Source organism: Saccopteryx bilineata, chromosome 12 (assembly GCF_036850765.1).
Source record: "Saccopteryx bilineata isolate mSacBil1 chromosome 12, mSacBil1_pri_phased_curated, whole genome shotgun sequence".
NCBI lineage: Eukaryota > Metazoa > Chordata > Mammalia > Chiroptera > Emballonuridae > Saccopteryx > Saccopteryx bilineata.
Genome location: NC_089501.1, coordinates 33,848,714 through 33,866,248, shown reverse-complemented (window position 1 = coordinate 33,866,248; position 17,535 = coordinate 33,848,714). Strand labels below are relative to the sequence as shown.

The 17,535-nt window shown below is 44.2% G+C and overlaps 1 protein-coding gene and 1 non-coding gene across 4 annotated transcripts in view; both read right to left on the bottom strand.

Moving 5' to 3' along the window:
• Window positions 1-17,535, bottom strand: part of ARFGEF3 (ARFGEF family member 3) — a 157,867-nt gene that overhangs the window by 24,274 nt on the left and 116,058 nt on the right. For all 3 annotated transcript variants that reach the window (XM_066248587.1, XM_066248588.1, XM_066248589.1), the window contains 6 exons: window positions 17,161-17,306; window positions 14,103-14,282; window positions 10,899-11,043; window positions 9,223-9,345; window positions 4,197-4,300; window positions 2,066-2,210 (listed from right to left, as the gene is read on the bottom strand). In XM_066248587.1, coding sequence (XP_066104684.1) covers window positions 2,066-2,210; window positions 4,197-4,300; window positions 9,223-9,345; window positions 10,899-11,043; window positions 14,103-14,282; window positions 17,161-17,306 — 843 coding nt within the window. The remainder of the gene's footprint in view (window positions 1-2,065; window positions 2,211-4,196; window positions 4,301-9,222; window positions 9,346-10,898; window positions 11,044-14,102; window positions 14,283-17,160; window positions 17,307-17,535) is intronic.
• LOC136316517 (U6 spliceosomal RNA) lies at window positions 11,557-11,662 on the bottom strand. The gene has a single exon (XR_010727747.1). It is a non-coding gene; the product is annotated as a U6 spliceosomal RNA (small nuclear RNA).

The following is a 17,535-nucleotide window of genomic DNA, read 5'->3' as shown; positions in this document are numbered from 1 at the left end:
TATTGGCTATGAGTTAATGCTATTTGAAGCTGGGGGACAGGTATATAAAGGTTCGCTAAACCATTCTATCTAGTTTCATATGTGTTTGAAATTTCCATATGAAAAAGTAATTATTTACCTTTGGAGACCAGAGAAATAATATCTCAGAATATATCAATGGTGAGAGTTAATTGTTAATAGTAACTTAAAGCTTTTACTTTTATTCTTTTCTCTGAGTTAACTATGTTTCCACGTATAATTCTAACTTTAGAGCTCTCTCTGAATTTATTAAAAAATTTTTTGGGGGGTATTTTTCTGAAGTGAGAAGCAGGGAGGCAGAAAGACAGACTCCCACATAGACCAGCATAGAATATAAAAAGGATCACCTGACCGGGATCCACCCAGCATGCCCACTAGGGGGCGATGCCCTGTCCATCTGGGTCACTGCTCCATTGCAACCAAAGACATTCTAGCACCTGAGGCAGAGGCCATGGAGCCATCCTCAGTGCCTGGGCCAACTTTGCTGCAATTGAGCCTTGGCTGTGGGAGGGGAAGAGAGAGACAAAGAGAAAGGAGAGGGGGAGGTGGAGAAGCAGATGGGTGCTTCTCTTGTGTGCCCTGGCCGGGAATTGAACCTGGGACCTCCACACGCCGGGCCAACACTCTACCACTGAGCCAACTGGCCAGGGCTGCCCTCAATGAATTCATACTGTGGGAAACTTTAGATAGATGCTCAGATGAACTTTATTCATAAAAAGATGGACTACCTAGAAAAAAACTGGATTAATGACTTGCATAAATAGGAAGGGAATACTTACTGTTACACATACAAAGCATTTACAACTGTTTTCAAGACTGCATTATAGATAAGTAACATTACCTGCTGCTTATAATTGTCTGGGTTGAAGATTTGCATGCTAAATAAGAATTATTCTAATCAGTCATTTAAATGAAACTCCTATTAGGCAACAGCTACCCAATCTCTAATATTTTATTTAGGTATTTTTATATTTCTTCATAACTAGTTTGAGCTAGTGAGGTTTTACTGTTTATAACTTCTATGAAAAACTGTAAATCTAGTCACTCCCATAAATGAATTTGTAATAGAAAAATAAAAAAAGAGAAAAATATAAAACACAAAAGCAAATTTAAGAAGGCCATCTTTAAAAAGTCTTTTGCAAGGGTTTGGAACAACCATTCCCAGGTATTAGACCCCTCTAAGGGTACCATTTCCATTTCTACATCTAGAAACAGGACAGGGTTGCCTGAGACAGAAGACAGCAAGTAGGAGCGTGAGTTAACCGATCTGAAAACTAGTCAAAGTCACTAGCTTGAACTCCAATTCACAGGAAATTACAAGGGAACTAATCTGAAACACATTCTTTCAAATTTATGCTTTTAATGAGTCTTCAGCTTCACCAGTCACAAATAGATTCTCTCTTCAGAAATGGCTTAATTTCCCCAGTCTCTAACCAAATGGTCCTGCAGGAAGTAATTATATAATGATTGTGTCTCCTAGAAGGAATTAAAGACAATTACCAGCCAATTTAAGTACCAGTGCACCAATACAGCCACATTCCAATTTGCTAAATTCAAGAAAATTCAGAGCTGGAAATTATATTTAGCAGAATCTGCAAATCTGCACTGGTTTTAGATGGAAGCATCCCTCTAAAAAAGATGGGCATGGAAGCATCAATTGTAAAGTGTTTTTGGAGAATCCATGGAAAATTTAGATAGACTTATTACTATATTTTTCACTCCATTAGATGCAGTTTTTCCCCCAAAAGTGGAGGGGAAAATGCCCATGTGTCTTATGGAGCAAAAAATATGGTATTTTATTAAATATTTTAACACACCATTTGGTTCAGAATTTTTTTTCTTAATTTTCCTCCTTAAAAGCCTCGGTGTGTCTTATGGTCAGGTGCGTCATATGGAGTGAAAAATATGGTATGTTAGAATCATAAACAGTAACATAAATGGGTGAGTATTCATGTTCTACAATATAAGCCCCTTAATTCATGGCTTAAGCTTCCTAGAATACGTACACACAGCAAATAACCTGGTTTGGTCTAACCAATGAACATACCTGTGTCGTCATCAAAATCAGACAGAACCGACTCGATGCCATCCTCACTGCTCGCCGACTGCTCCTGAAGCCTGCGAGGCAAGCTAGCAAGTCGCCCACTAAGGAATATTGGCTTCATGGGCATTTTGTAGATTTTGGCCAATAACTAAATAAAAAAATGCCAAATTTTAATTATATATTGGAAACAGCTATATTCTGGGTATTAAAGAACACTAAAGTGATATCCTAGTACAAGAAAGGGGAGAGAAAACCGAACAGCCCCCACTGTGTGAAGGGTGAACGCTGGCTGTTTGTGATTTGGCTGCAGGAGGTAGCTTGCAGGAGGCACTGAGCCCAGGAAGCAGATGAAATGGCATTCAATGGCAACAACAAGGTAGAGGGGGAAAACACAGTGAATACTTTCTCGGCATTTCAACTGCTTATGACTTTTTACAGATTTTTATAAGCCTACCAAGGGAACTGTGACACCTGTCCGCCTCTGAATTCTCCTTCACATGCCTTCCCCCCACCCCATCAAAGAGCGGACACTGGGGGGAAGGGAGGAGTCTGTAGGCAAGGTCAGAGACGAAGGTCAGGGAAGCAGAGCGAACAGGCTGCCCGGGCTCTTATTCCCCTCTCTCCACTGGAGCTAGTCCCCCACGGATCTCTGTTTCTGAAACAAACTCCCGAGGATTCTTCTCTCTTCACAAATGACAGCAGTGCCTGCTGTGCCCGTCCGGTTCCAGAAACCAGGGAAACCGCTGTGAGCAAGACAGCCACGACTCCTGTCCTGTGGGTCCTACAATAATCCTTTCACAAATAATACAATTTCTGACATAAATGTTGCAGCAAAAATTGGACAGGTGGCACTACAGTGACCGAGGTGTGTGGGGAATGTCGGCAGGGGGTAGGTAGACACGGATGCCCTGGTCTGATGGGATGTTTCAGAGGAGATTTGGACGATAAGGAGGCTCATACAGAGATCTGAGGAGAAAGGCCTCCAGGCAGAGAGAGCGGCAATGGCCCTGGGTGTGATGGGCGGGGCATCTGAGGGGCAGCAGGGGAACGGCTGGAGCACAGTGACTGAGAGGGAGGGGCCTGAGAGGGAAAGGGAGCTGCAGTCCTGTCCCGCGGGGCCTTGTGGAGGCAGCTGAGGAGGAAGCCAGGGCCCTGTATCCTTTCTACAGCCATGGGATTAACATGGTCACTGAGGGCTGAGAAGAGGCCTGGGGACACAACCTGAGAAGACAGTAAGAAAACTCTCTGAGAGGTGTCCCTGAAGCCTAGAGGGACAGGGCTTCAAGGACGAGTATTGTTCCCTAGGCATGTGACAGGGATAAGGACAGAGCAGTACTGAATAGAGCATAATTAAGGTCACTGTCCACACTGACAGGTGATTTTATTGGATTTCTCTAGTGACTTTTTTTTTTTTCTGAATTGAGAAGCAGGGAGGCAGAGAAACAGACTTCCGCATGCGCCTGACCGGGATCCACCTGGCATGCCCACTAGGGGGTGATGCTCTGCCCATCTGTGCCACTGTTCTGTTGCAACTGGAGCCATTCTAGCGCCTGAGGCAGAGGCCATGGAGACATCTGCAATGCTCAGGCCAACTTTGCTCCAGTGGAGCCTTGGCTATGGGAGGGGAAGAGAGAGACAGAGAGAAAGGAGAGGGGGAAGAATGGAGAAGCAGATGGACACTTCTCTTGTGTGCCCTGGCCAGGAATTGAACCCGGGACTTCCACACACGGGGCTGACACTCTACTGCTAAGCCAACCAGCCAGGGCCTCTACTGACTCTTGATTGAATACACCCCTCTTACATTTTTATGCCTCTCTTCTCTGTCTGTACTCCGCCATCTACACTTGGCTCTATCAAGAAGATCTCCCATGACCCTGTAACCATGACTCCACCCTCCAAGCCTGACACAAATGTAGAGGTTGCAGTAGTTCCTCTGAGAATAAATGAGACGTTCCAAAGATGTCAGGATCCACAGGTGTGGTCTAGTATCCTGTTATTACTTTCTCTCCTTCGTGGAAGGGATGGGACAAAAATTCATACTCCAAATCTAAGTCCCAAAGACAACCACAGGTGTTCCACAAGTATCCTCTGAGGCAGGCTGCAGGGCCCGGGCCCTGTGTGAGCATCTCCGTACCTGAGAACAGCGCCTGAGGTAATCCAGGGCCGGGAGGCACAGGTCTGGGGACGTGGCTGCTGGTCCGGGGACACAGTCTCCGATCTCTTTACAATCCACCTCCCCTAGGGGCAGCACAGGGAGACAGACAACCTTACTCTTGTTTATTCCTTTACAACAGAAGACCTGTTTATTCATACAGCACAGTTCGCCCAATGTCTACTAAAACAACAACAACGAAAGGGAAGGAAGGAATCATTCCAACTTGTACAACCCTGAGAAAAGTCCTTGCATTCATTTTGTCCCCCTGCATGTGTACACGCTAATCGCAGCTGGGATCATACTGTACATCTTATTTGGTTGCGATTATTTTGTTCTGTAACTCCTTTTTTTTTTACTAAACAGTGAGCATGTCTTCCCATTCTGCCATGCCACAGTCCTTTCCGTGCTGAGCAGTGTCGTTCGGTACCAGCGCGCACTGGCCCACTTCCCGGGGCCCTGCTGTGGACGGCTGACGGCGGACGCTGAGGAGAGGACGCCGGAGCCCAGCGTGCGCTGGGCTGGAACGAAGCACCGGGCCTCTCTCCATCTGGAAAAGGGCCTCATTTGCTGCCAGTGCTCAGCACTGATGAACAGTGATGAGAAATGAAGGACGTGGGACGATTCTGAACATCTGGGCTTTGGGGATGGAGATTAGTAATTGAATTGAAATGATTTTTCTCCTTTCTTTTCTTAAAAATGTAAGCGTCTACGGCCATACCACCCTGAACGCGCCCGATCTTGTCTTTTCTTAAAAATGTGCCTAGAGATTTAATAGATCTGTAGAGGGCTTCTAGATTTTCTATAGGTAAACTGTAGTTGAGAATTATCATTTTTCTTCCCATGTAAAAAACCTACTTCTCGACTTTTAATAAAGTCATTGCACGGTACTGTAATTGTTTCTAATTGTCTATAATCATAGCAGCTAGCACCCTCCCCTGTGGGTAAACAGACAGAATTACTAGGCATTAGTTAAAATTCAGAAGAAGACAAAGAAGCACTTTCTCCTTGAAAAAGGAAAGATAAACATTTTTTTATGTTTTAGATCAGGCTGGCAAACTTTTTTTTGTGTAGGGCCAGACAATAAATACTTGAGGCTTTGCAGGTCATGTTTTTTGTTGCAGGTTCTCGAGCCTGCCCTTACAGCACAAAAACAGCCAGAGGCAAATGACCGTGGCTGTGTTCCAATAAAACTTTATAAAACCTATCCGTGCTTGGATTTGGCCTGCGGGCCATCCTTTGCAAACTCCTGGTTTAGATGAACAGACCTTACAGCACAAAAACACAGACCAGGTCAAATACGTTGAAATAACCAAGTGAGAATTAAAAAGAAATTCATTTCCTAATTTGTTGAGCACTGTATTTCCAAGTTTTTTACTGACCCTGCTGTGGTACACGTAGAAGTTTATGCAAATGGCGCCCCCTGGAGACGTGAGCTGTCACTCCACAGCCAGCATGACTATCCTGAGGGCTTGGAAGTTTTCACCTCTCCCAGCCCTGTACCAATAATTTCACCTTTTAATTCACACACACACACACACACACACACACACACACACACACACAACAGGACCTACTTGTTTTAAATATTCTTCACGTGCACACTGATAATTCTGCATCTCTGTTTTCAGGTCTCGGCTCCTTAAGTTAAATCTCAAATTTCTAACATGCTGAGAAGCATCTCCACTTGAATGCTTCACTGAAACTCAACATGATAGACCTCATTACTTTTTTCCTGCCCTCCACACCTAACCCGCTCTCCTTTTCGGATAGCCTAGTTCTGGGCACCATCAGTCCTTGTAGGAAACGTGGGGAACGGGAGTTACCCTCCGTCCCTCCTCTCAGCTGCCTGTCCGTTTCCACTTAGTTGGCTTTTTTCTTTACTAGTCCCTATGGAGTATTCATCTTACTACCTGTAACTGTAATTACTGATTTATGTGTCTGTTTCCCAGAAGAGGCGGTGAGCTTCTCTCAGGCAGGAAGCATGTTTTATTCATCTTTATATCCCATAGTACGTCCAGGCTGCCGAGCCTGTGCAGCAGATACTGCTTTCCCCACTGAACAACGGGATACTGATAACAATGCTTCTTCAATAAAATATAGGTTGGTGAAATAACAGAAAAGATACAGGGTGGGGCACGGGTGGGTTGACGGTTATTCGTATGAAAAAGGATACAATAATTAATAATACGACAGGCTGTTTTCACGTACTCACAACTGTAAACCTACTCTTGCGACAAAACCCCCCCACAAGAGACCTGTATAAAATGGTCTCTGTCCCCAGTCCCTGGCAAAGAGTCCTAAAACCCTTGCAATTTCCTCAGTGAGAAGAGGGCCAGGAGCACCTTCCTGTTTTATACTGGGTCTTTGACCCAGGTTCCTGATCTAATTCCCTTGAAACTTCCTGAGTGATAGGAGAGCCTTTTACTCGAATGAAGCAGTCCTGGTGGGCTCCTGGACGGGGCTGGTCACCAGAAACACCAAGCTGTGGTTAGAAGCTTGGAACTTTCAGCCCCAGCCCCACCCCCCAGGAAGGAGAGAGGGGCTGGAATCTTAACGATTTTTTTTTTTTTTTTTTTTTTTTTTTTTACAGAGGCAGAGATAGACAGGGACAGACAGACAGGAACGGAGAGAGATGAGAAGCATCAATTATTAGTTTTTCGTTGCGCGTTGCAACTTCTTAGTTGTTCATTGATTGCTTTCTCATATGTGCCTTGACCGCGGGCCTTCAGCAGACCGAGTAACCCCTTGCTGGAGCCAGCAACCTTGGGTCCAAGCTAAGTGAGCTTTTTGCTCAAGCCAGATGAGCCCTCGCTCAAGCTGGTGACTTTGGGGTCTCGAACCTGGGTCCTTCTGCATCCCAGTCCGATGCTCTATCCACTGCGCCACCACCTGGTCAGGCTTAACGATCTATTATGCCGACATTATGAAGCCTCCATAAGAATTCCAAAATTACAGGGTTCAGAGAACTTCTAGGTTGGTGAACACAACTACATGCCAGAAAGGTGGCACACCCCAACTCCGGGGGACAGGACCTCCTGCACTTGGGACCCTTCCCGACCTCTGCCTATGTATCTCTTTGGTGGTTCATTGGTGTCCTTGATCATATTCCTTATTATATATATAATAAACTGGTAAATGTAAGTGAGTGTTTCCCTGAATCCTGTGAGCTGTTTTAGCAAGTAATAGAATCCAAGGGGGTGGGGCGTCAGGGGAACCTGCGATGCCTGGCCAGGAGTTGTGGGTAACCTAGAGACCAGTTACTTGAGACTGGCATCTGAAGTGGGGGACAGTGTCGTGGAACTGAGCCCTTAACAGTCTGTGGGGGCTGAGCGAGTTCTGCATGGTGTCAGAATTGAATTGCAGGAAACCCAGTGAGTGGCCCAGGGAATTGCTCGGTGTGAGGAAAACCCACACTTCTGGTGTCAGAATGAGCTGTGGGCATGGCAGTAGTGTGAGGTTAAAGCAGACCTAGGGAGATGTGAGGTTTTCTTCAACAAGAACAGCATCTTCTACTATAATGCAAAGGGTCAGACACTGACGTCTTCTTATAATTAAGACACTAAATTATTTGGCTTCTATATAGCACAGAGCTGTTTTTTAATACATTTTTAAAAATCTTTCTTTGTATCCACTTTTCTTTTGTAAAGGAATTTGTCAGTTATTTAGCAAGAACATAAAAGAATGGGACTAAGAGACATGGACAAGAGGGTGGTGGTTACGGGGGGGGGGGAGAGAAGGAGGGAGAGGGGAGGGGGAGGGGCACAAAGAAAACTAGATAGAAGGTGACGGAAGACAAACTGACCTTGGGTGATGGATATGCAACATAATTGAATGACAAGATAACCTGAACATGTTTTCTTTGAATATATGTACCCTGATTTATTGATGTCACCCCATTAAAATTAGTAAAAATTTATTTATAAAAAACAAACAAAACAAAACAAAAAAGAATATTATGAACCTTACATTTTCCTTATTTGAAAGTATGTCAGGCTATAGGTCTAAGAGCACTCCATGGTGCAACTTTCAAAACTTTAAAGCTTAAGTTTCTTCTAAATTTTGGTTAAACTAATGGTCCCTCCCTCCCTTCTTTTTTTTTTTTTTTTTTTCCAGAGACAGAGCAAGAGTCAGAGAGAGGGATAGATAGGGACAGACAGGAATGGAGAGAGATGAGAAGCATCAATCATCAGTTTTTCATTGTGACACCTTAGTTGTTCATTGATTGCTTTCTCATATGTGCCTTGACTGTGGGCCTTCAGCAGACTGAGTAACCCCTTGTTCAAGCCAGTGACCTTGGGTCCAAGCTTGTGAGCTTTGCTCAAACCAGATGAGCCCGTGCTCAAGCTGGCGACGTCAGGGTCTCGAACCTGGGTCCTCTGCATCCCAGTCCGACGCTCTATCTACTGTGCCACCGTCTGGTCAGGCTCCTTCTTTCCTTTTTTATGGGTAAACTCAGGCTATATAAAAACCTGTGACAGAAAGTCACGTTGTGGAGCAAGACTCTATTTGGTTAAAGTATTCCTGAATTAAGCATAAAATCAGCTAGGTAGTTCCTGAAATACGCAAGGCCTCAAAAGAGGGGGACCTTTTACACTCCAAAAGATTTTATGATTAATAAGCCCTAGGGGAAACATTCTTAATTTTTGTTTAGGAGCTGGGAACTCAAACTCAAGATCTAATTATGTGACATTGAGAAGAACAGTTTCCTTTATAAAGGCAACTACTGAATACTCGATATTTTAAGATTCAAAAAAGAAGTTGAAGTAACAATAACATATAGATTGAGAACATACGTCATTATAAGGTTATTCCATGAACACAATGAAAACCATCAGCCCTGGCCACAACCCCAAGCTGCTCTGCCAGGAAGCGCTCTGTTTCTTCCATCCCAGGATGCCTGCTTGCTCTGGGCAGTCACTGGGCCTGTCTCTGGGGCTTCCCGCACAACGCCATCCAGGAAAGGGTCCCCAGCTGTCACAAGGCATAGAAGGAGTGCTCCACTTACCCAGTCCTTTGACAAACTTCATAAGGCACATGATGTAACTAGTGGCTGCATTAGCAAAGACTTGGATGTTGTCGGTATTAAGAAAAGCTTCAAAGACATCAAACACTGGAGCTTGGCCTTTTCCTGTGGGAGGAAGATGATAGAATTTTAAGGAAGTTAAGACCTTACCCTTCAGGTTGCCCTTATTCCCAGCACCTTCCACGGGGCTTTGGAAAAATGTGAAGAAAAGCCAGGGCCTTTTGAATGAACAGTTGGCCTGGCTCCAATGCTGCGCTTCTTAGCTCTGCCTGCAGGGGGAGCTGCAGGAAGCCTACAATGAGCTCAATGGAGAGATGGCAACAAAGCTGGCAGAACGCAGGGCTGAGGCCATGTGCAGGTTGATGGGGCAGTGAAACATAGGCCCCTGGAAATCTTCTTTCTGCCCACATAATTATAGGAAAGGGAAGGTTTTAGATAAATCTCTGATGGCATATACTAATTTATTCACAACCTTTGCAGAAAAGAGTTAACGTAGAGGGACTGAGACTGCTGTCAGAAAGGCTTGCTTGCAAAGTTGGCCTTTGGCTGGAGCCTGGGAACTTGGCTCTCAGAATATTCCGGGCAACAGCTAACCAATAAGGGTAGTTCACTGTGCCTAGACTGTGCAAACAATGTGGTTCCTTCTGAACACCTGCTCTCCTCCGGGGAGTCTGGAATTCTGGAATACGCTATGCAGAAGATACCTCCAGGACCACCCTCAGCTCGGTCTCTGATGTGCTTTCCTGGGCGGAAACATTAGACTCACATTGCTGTATTTTTCACTGCTGGCGGCAAACTGTGTTCTGTGGGACCCCTCATGGGAGGGTGAGAGCACAGGGAAGCCTGCACAGGGACTCCCCACATTCTCCTGTCCTCCCCCCTTAGAAGCTGGCTCGTCCTATGTTGCCATAATACCTTTTAGCTATGAGCAGTGTAATAAATTCTGGGCCAGGTAATGAATCTTAGCATAATTACATGCCAAATCCTGTGTCCTCCTGGTGGGTCTTAGAATGTGGGGGATGGTCTTGGGGACACCTAACCCCACACCCCTGGTTCTGGGTATGCTTTATAAATGCCCATCCATTTCCCAGTCAGACCCAATTGCCTTAATTTGGATTTCCCTGTGTTATGATAGTTTTCTGTTTCTTTCTAGCAAGTGGATAACATTTTTCATTTTGGCTTTAGGAACTAGCTCGATACAGATATGTATAGGTGAAACAATAGAAGTCTCCCAGCCTTTCGTCCAGTCTGTTGGGAAGAGCAGGGCCTGATGGTGCTCAGGGCTCCCGGCTTGCGGGCCAGACGCGGAACTCGTGTCCTTGCTACCTGGCCGATTTCCTGCTGACAAAGCACGGCCGAATGCTGGTCCTCCCTATTGTTCAATTTCCTCTGACAGCGTGAAACTTGGCAAAGTTGATGCTCTGTAGCAAAAATCACCCACACAGCCTTCCCACTCTCACCACTCCTATTCAAGTTCTCTCCAGAGCAATAGGCAAGGAAAAGAAATGAAGGGCCTCCAAGTGGGAAAGAAAGAGGTAAACCCTGTCTGCAGATGTCATGATCTCACACACAGAAGACCTTAAAAGACTCTAACAGAAATGGTCAGAACAGAGAACTTCAGTAAAGTTTCGGGATCTAAGACCAGCACGCAGTCTTACCCATGGAGTAATCGCCAACGAGGTATTCCTTCACCTCCGACTTGCTCCCGCTGTGCACCGTTTCCAGGGCGCTGAACAGGGGCCTCCAGCCCGACTGGATCTGGGCGGAACACACTTCCACCAGCTCGCCAATGGACGTGACAACCTGGCGGAGGCAAAGGAGGTGGCGGTGGCATTCAAAACCCTTTTCTTAAAGAAGCAGGGGAGTTTCTGGCAAGGGGGATGTATTTTCCCGTTTCCTCTTTTTGGGTTAATTTTAGTGAAAGAGAACAAACAGAACCCCCACACAAAAATCTCCTAAATAAGCAGTCGTATTGCATGAACTGGCATTTTACTAATGACTAACATTGCTGAGCAAATGTTCCTAAGCTTACAATTAGCCATTTGTAAATACTTCGCTGTTTTCTCGCTTGGGTTTTTGTCTTCTCTTATTGTCTTTTTATTTTATTTTTTAGGGTTCTTTATGTATTCTTGATTTAAATCCTTCCTGAGATATATAATTTGCAAATTTTTTTCTCACAGCCTTGGGCTTGTCTTTATTTTTTAATGGTGTTGGAATAACAAACGTTTTACATTTTAATGAAGCCCAATTCACCAATTTTTTTTGTACGTGTGTTTGTGTGCATTGGCAAAGGGTGGCGGGATGCCGGGGACTGCACAGAATAGGGACTGGTTCACGAGCTTGTGTGCCATCCTGGCCCAGGGGCTGTGCTCATCTTCTCTGAGTTGTTTCAGTGTTCATGCGTGCCGCTGAAGTGAGCGCCATCAAATTCTTCTGTGGATCATGCTGGTGCCATTTCTAAGAAGTCTTTGCCTAACCCAACATCTCAAAGATCATCTCCTATATTTTTTTTCTAGAAACATTTATAGTTTTTGCTCTTATAGTTCAGCCTATGATCCATATTTAGTTATCTGTTGTGTATACTGACAGGTAAAAGTGTAGTCATTTTTATTGTATACGTTCAAGCCCTATTTGCCGAAAATAATACCCTTTCCCTGTACTGAATTTCAGTGTCATCTTTGTCAAAAACTAATTGAACATAAACAGCCTGACCAGGTGGTGGCACAGTGGATAGAGTGTAGACCTGGGACACCGAGGACTCAGGTTCAAAACCCTGAGGTCACCAGATTGAGCATGGGCTCATCCAGCTTGAGTGCAGGTTCAGTAGCTTGAGTGTGGGGTCGCTGGCTTGCGCGTTGAGATCATAGACATGACTTCATGGTCTCTGGCTTGAGCCCAGAGGTCACTGACTTGAGCAAGGGGTCATGGGCTCAGCTGGAGCCCCCCGGTAAAGGCACATATGAGAAGGCAATCAATGAACAATTAAAGTGCCATAACAACAAGTTGATGCTTCTCATCTCTCTCCCTTCCTGTCTGTCTGCCCCTGTATGCCTGTCTGTCTCTCTCACTTGCTAAAAAAAAGTGTCCTGAATTTTTTCTGTTTTTTTCTATATCTATTTATGTGATTATGCGGTTTCAATCCTTTATTCTACTAATATGATGTTATATTAATTAATTTTGAGCTGTTAAACCAACCTTACACTCCTGGGATAAATTCCATATGCAACAGTGTCCGATCTTTATATGTTTGTTGCTGGATTTAGCCTCTCATAATTTTTAAAGGGTTTTTTGGAGTTAATTTTGTGAGAAATATCGGTCTCTGTAGTTTTCTTGTAGCTTTGGTATGGAGTGATACTGGGCTCCGAGAGCGCGTGGCATGCTCTTTCCTCCACTATTGTCTAACAGTTTGTGTAAGGCTGGCATTCTTTCTTTCCTAATTAGTTTATCAATTCACCAGTGAAACCTACAGGGCATGGGATTTCTTTGTGGCAAGATTTCCAACTACTAATTCAATTTTTTTACTTGATATAGATCTACTTGGATTTATTCTTTCTTATTGAAAAAGTTTTGGCTGTTTGTATCTTTCTAGGAATTTTTCTATTTGGCTTCAGTTGCCAATTTTGTTGGCATAAAGTTGCTCGTAATAGTCTCATAATTCTTTCAATTTCTGTAGTGTCTTCAGTGATGTTTCCTTTTCTGTTCTTGATGTTGTCCTTTGCAGTTTCATTGATACTTCTCTGTTGTTTTCCTTTTTCCTATCTGATGGTTTCTGTTCTGGTCTTTATTATTTCCTCTTACCTACTTTGGATTTACTCTTCTTTTAGGGCCTTGGGTGAAAGCTTAGATGATTGACTTCAGATCTTTCTTGGAGCATTTTCAGTTATAATTTCCTTTGCATTCCTTCAATTTTGATATGTTGTATTTTCATTTTCATTCATTCAAGATATTTTTTAATTTTCCCTGTGACTTATTTTTTGACCCAGGAACTATTTAGAATTCTAGAGTTTCTTTGGTTTCCAAATATTTAGGCATTTCCCAAACTTCTTTCTGTTGTTTATTTTGAATTTAATTCCACTGTGGCTAGAAAAACATACTTTGTATGATTTCAATTCTATTAAATGTACCAAGGCTAGCATATCACCCATCTTGGAGAGTATTCAATGTGCACTTAAAAAGAATCTGTGTTCTTTTGTTGGGTAGAGTGTTCTAAGTCCTTAGCGATCTACCACCTAGTTGTTTTATAAACTACTTAGAGAGAAGTGCTGCAGTGTCTCCCAGTTGAGCGTATGGTTAAGAGCAGGGGTCCCCAAACTTTTTACACAGGGGGCCAGTTCACTGTCCCTCAGACCATTGGAGGGCCGGACTATAAAAAAAACTATGAACAAATCCCTCTGCACACTGCACATATCTTATTTTAAAGTAAGAAAACAAAATGGGAACAAATACAATATTGAAAATAAAGAATAAGTAAATTTAAATCAATAATCTAACCAGTATTTCAACGGGAACTATGCTCCTCTCACTGACCACCAATGAAAGAGGTGCCTCTTCTGGAAGTGCAGCGGGGGCCGGATAAATGGCCTCAGGGGGCCGCATGCAGCCTGCGGGCCGTAGTTTGGGGACCCCTGGTTAAGAGTATAGATCAGTACAGCCCAATTACCTAGGTTCAAATCCCCAACAGTTCCACCAAACACTGATCATTTATCTTCAGCTAAATAGATCTGCCTTCCCTTGCCATAGATTCCACCTAGGACTATAGGAAAGGCGAACTCCATGAAGTTCACAGAATAGTGCCTGCCAGCGCACTCAGTAAGAGCTGGCCACGATGCTGATGGCAACGCTGACTACCGGGACACACTGACCTGGTCTTGGACGTCCTCGTCACACAGTTCCAGCTGCATAATGCGCTCAAATGGCCGGAAGAGTGCTTCATTAAAGTGAAAGTGAGGGGGCTCGTTCCAGTCGGTGAGCACCTCCGTCAGGATATCGTGGATGAAGGAAACAGCCTTCTGAGACACGTGTCTTTCCTTATGGCAGGCAGCCTGCAAGATTCACAGGAGAACAGAACACCCTCAGAGCTTCAGGCCAGTGATAAACTGGTTTGTGATGGCTTTCCCAACCCACCGCACAGCAGGGAGGTGGACGCAGCAATTCTGTTAAAGTAAAAGTCATTTCGAGGGATTCTCATAGATGAACTACGGCACATGAAATGGTATTTTTAGTAATCTAACAAACTGAGCCGATGCAACTCCAATTTCACTTAAATGTTTCTAAAAAAATAAGATTATCTAGTAATTTCTTCTTCTTTTCTTTTCTCTGAAACATGACAGTTTTCCTGGGTGGTATAGAACATCAGAGTGTAAAGACATTAGAGTTGCCCGTGGTCTCATTCTTAGCTGTCCCCTGAACACATAAAGATCAGAGGTATAATTTGTCCCTCAGGGCGGTGGGCCAATTGTACCATTAGAGCTCTAATTGTTCAGAGCTCCTTGTATCCAGTCCCCTGAGTAATCTTCTCCTCCTGCCCCTGACCCTGGGCTTGGATGTGCGGCTTGCTTTGAACAATAGCAAATATTATACCTTAGAGAATTAAAAAGTTGTTGTGATTTGGGGTTTGTTCTCTTGCTGTCCTTTGGAATTCTAAAAATGCCAGGTGAACCATCTGGGGCTAGTCTGCAGGAGGATGAGAGAGGCCCTCTGTCCAACCTTCCCCACCAAGGTCATCCTGGTGCAGCTGGCCCCAGACTTCGTGCTAGCTGACCACAGGTGATATGTAAGGCCAGCTCAGATCAGCCAAGCCTGGCTGAGAAGGGAAGAAGTGCCCAGCTGAGCCCAGCTCAAATTTCTGACCCAGGGAATCATGAGTTAAATACACAATTATTAGAAGTAAAAGCCCAGAAATAAAACCACATTTATATGGGCAAATAATTTTTGACAAAGTAGCCAGAGACACACAATGGAGAAAAGAAAGCCTCTTCATTCAACGGTGCTGGAAAAATTGGAAAGCCACATGCAAAAGAACAAAACTTGACCACAGTTTGTCGCCATGCACAAAAATTAATTCCAAATGGATCAAAGGCCTAAATATAAGATCTGAAACAATAAATTACATTGAAAAAAACATAGATACTAAACTTATGGACCTTAGCCATAGAGAACATTTTATGAATTTGACCCCAAAGGCAAGGGAAGTAAAGTCAAAAATAAATGAACAGGACTATATTAAACTAAAAAGCTTCTGTATAGCAAAGAAACCAACAACAAAACAAAAAGACAGCCAACCAAATGAGAGATGATATTCACAAACAACAGCTCAGATAAGGGGTTAATATCCAAAATATATAAAGAACTCACAAAGCTCAGCAACAAACATCTAATTTAAAAATGGGGAGAGGACCTGAACAGACACTTCTCCCATGAAGACATAACATACAAACAACAAATAGATAGATGAAAAGATGCTCACCTTCACTAGCTATTAAAAAATACAAATCAGAATTACAATGAGGTACCGCCTCACACACGTTAGATTGGCTGTTATCAACAAGACAGGCAATAAGTGTTGGAGAAGTAGTGGAGAAAAAGGAACCCTCATTCACTACAGGTGGGAACATAAACTGGTACAGCCATTATGGAAGACAGTACGGCAGTTTCTCAAAAAATTAAGAACAGAGTTACCATATGACCCAGCAATCCCTCTACTGGGTATCTACCCGAAAAACTCAGAAACTGTCATACACAAATACATGTCTTGTGGCCAAGACATGGAAACAACCAAGGTATTTCTCGATAGAGGACTAGATAAAGAAGATGTACATCTACACAGTAGAATACTACCCAGCCATAAGAAATGATGACATATTGCCTTTGGCGACAACATGGATGGACCTTGAGAATATTATGCTAAGCAAAATAAGTAGATCAGAAAAAGCTAAGAAGCAGATGATTCCACATACAGGTGGGATACAGACTGAGACTCATGGACACAGACAAAAGTGATGTGGTTACAGGAGGGAGGGGCTGAGGGAGAGGAGAGTAAGTGGGGGCCAAATATACGGTGACAGAAAGTGGTTTGACTTTGTGTGATGGGCACACAACGCAATGAATAGTTCACATGCTACAGAGATGTATACCTGTAACCTATGCGTTCCCATGGACCAATGTTACCCAGTTACATTTAATTTCTAAATAAAAAAAAATGGTTGTCATTTTAAACCACTAGGTTTTTAGAATGGTTTATTATTGTGTAACAGACAACTGATATACTGTTTCTCCATAACCAAGTTATTATTTTCTACTCCTTTCTTTACTAGCATGTTCTCAGGTTTGTGAATTAAATTCCCCCCAAATACTTTAGAACATATCTCTACTAACATAAAATACTAAAGAGCTTTTAAGAATATCATCACTGCGAAACAAGGCAACCATTTTCCCACCGATTTAGAAGTAGCCAGTCACCATGTACTGAGATGCTGAGATGGAGAATTACCATATAATTGATCATACAAACTGCTTTTTGTAGTATGAATGTTGTTAGGAGAACCGGGAAGTATGGTTCCCCTGCCTGGAGGGTCCTGCCAGAGGATGGTTAGGTATCAGAAAAGAGAGGCCCGCAGGAGCAGAAGGCACTGTTGGCGCAGGTGGGTGCCAGGTCGTAAAGAATGAAAACTGGCTGTGTGAGGCCCCTGACCACATTGTAAAGGGAGAGCGTCAGAGGGAGACCTGGGTCGTGCTGCCCTTTGGGCTGATTCTTTAGATGCCAAGAGGTATAATTAGAGATCCATGATGCTTGTGACCAGGTGATGGGAACCTTCCCCTTGTGCTGTGGCCACAGTGCTCCTTGTCCCCACCCCAAATGAAGACCCCAGAGCCGGCTCTGCTGAAGGAGTCCCCTGAGTGCCCCCCTCCCCCGGCGCTCACCTCCACCAGGTGCGGGGCCACCAGGCTCCAGCAGCGCATCACGTGGAGCAGCGGCCTCGACTTGCTGCGCACGATCCTCAGCATGGCATCCCCCAGGCGGAACAGGTGCAGGGCGCTTTTCCGGTCTTGGGTGGATTTAACTTCTCCTACGAGAAGAGAAGACCGTACAAGCCAGAAAGCCCCAACTCAGAAATAGTTTGACCTGCTTAAGCACAGATGGAGGATGAAAATCAAATCCTCTCGGACCAGCAGGATTATCTGCTGAGTGCTAACCAAGAAAGGGGAGGAGACTGGGTTCAAGAGAGACGGGTGGTTCACTCGGCAAGGCCTGGGCGAGCCTCTCCCATTCACCACTACATTCCCAGGGGCAGCCGA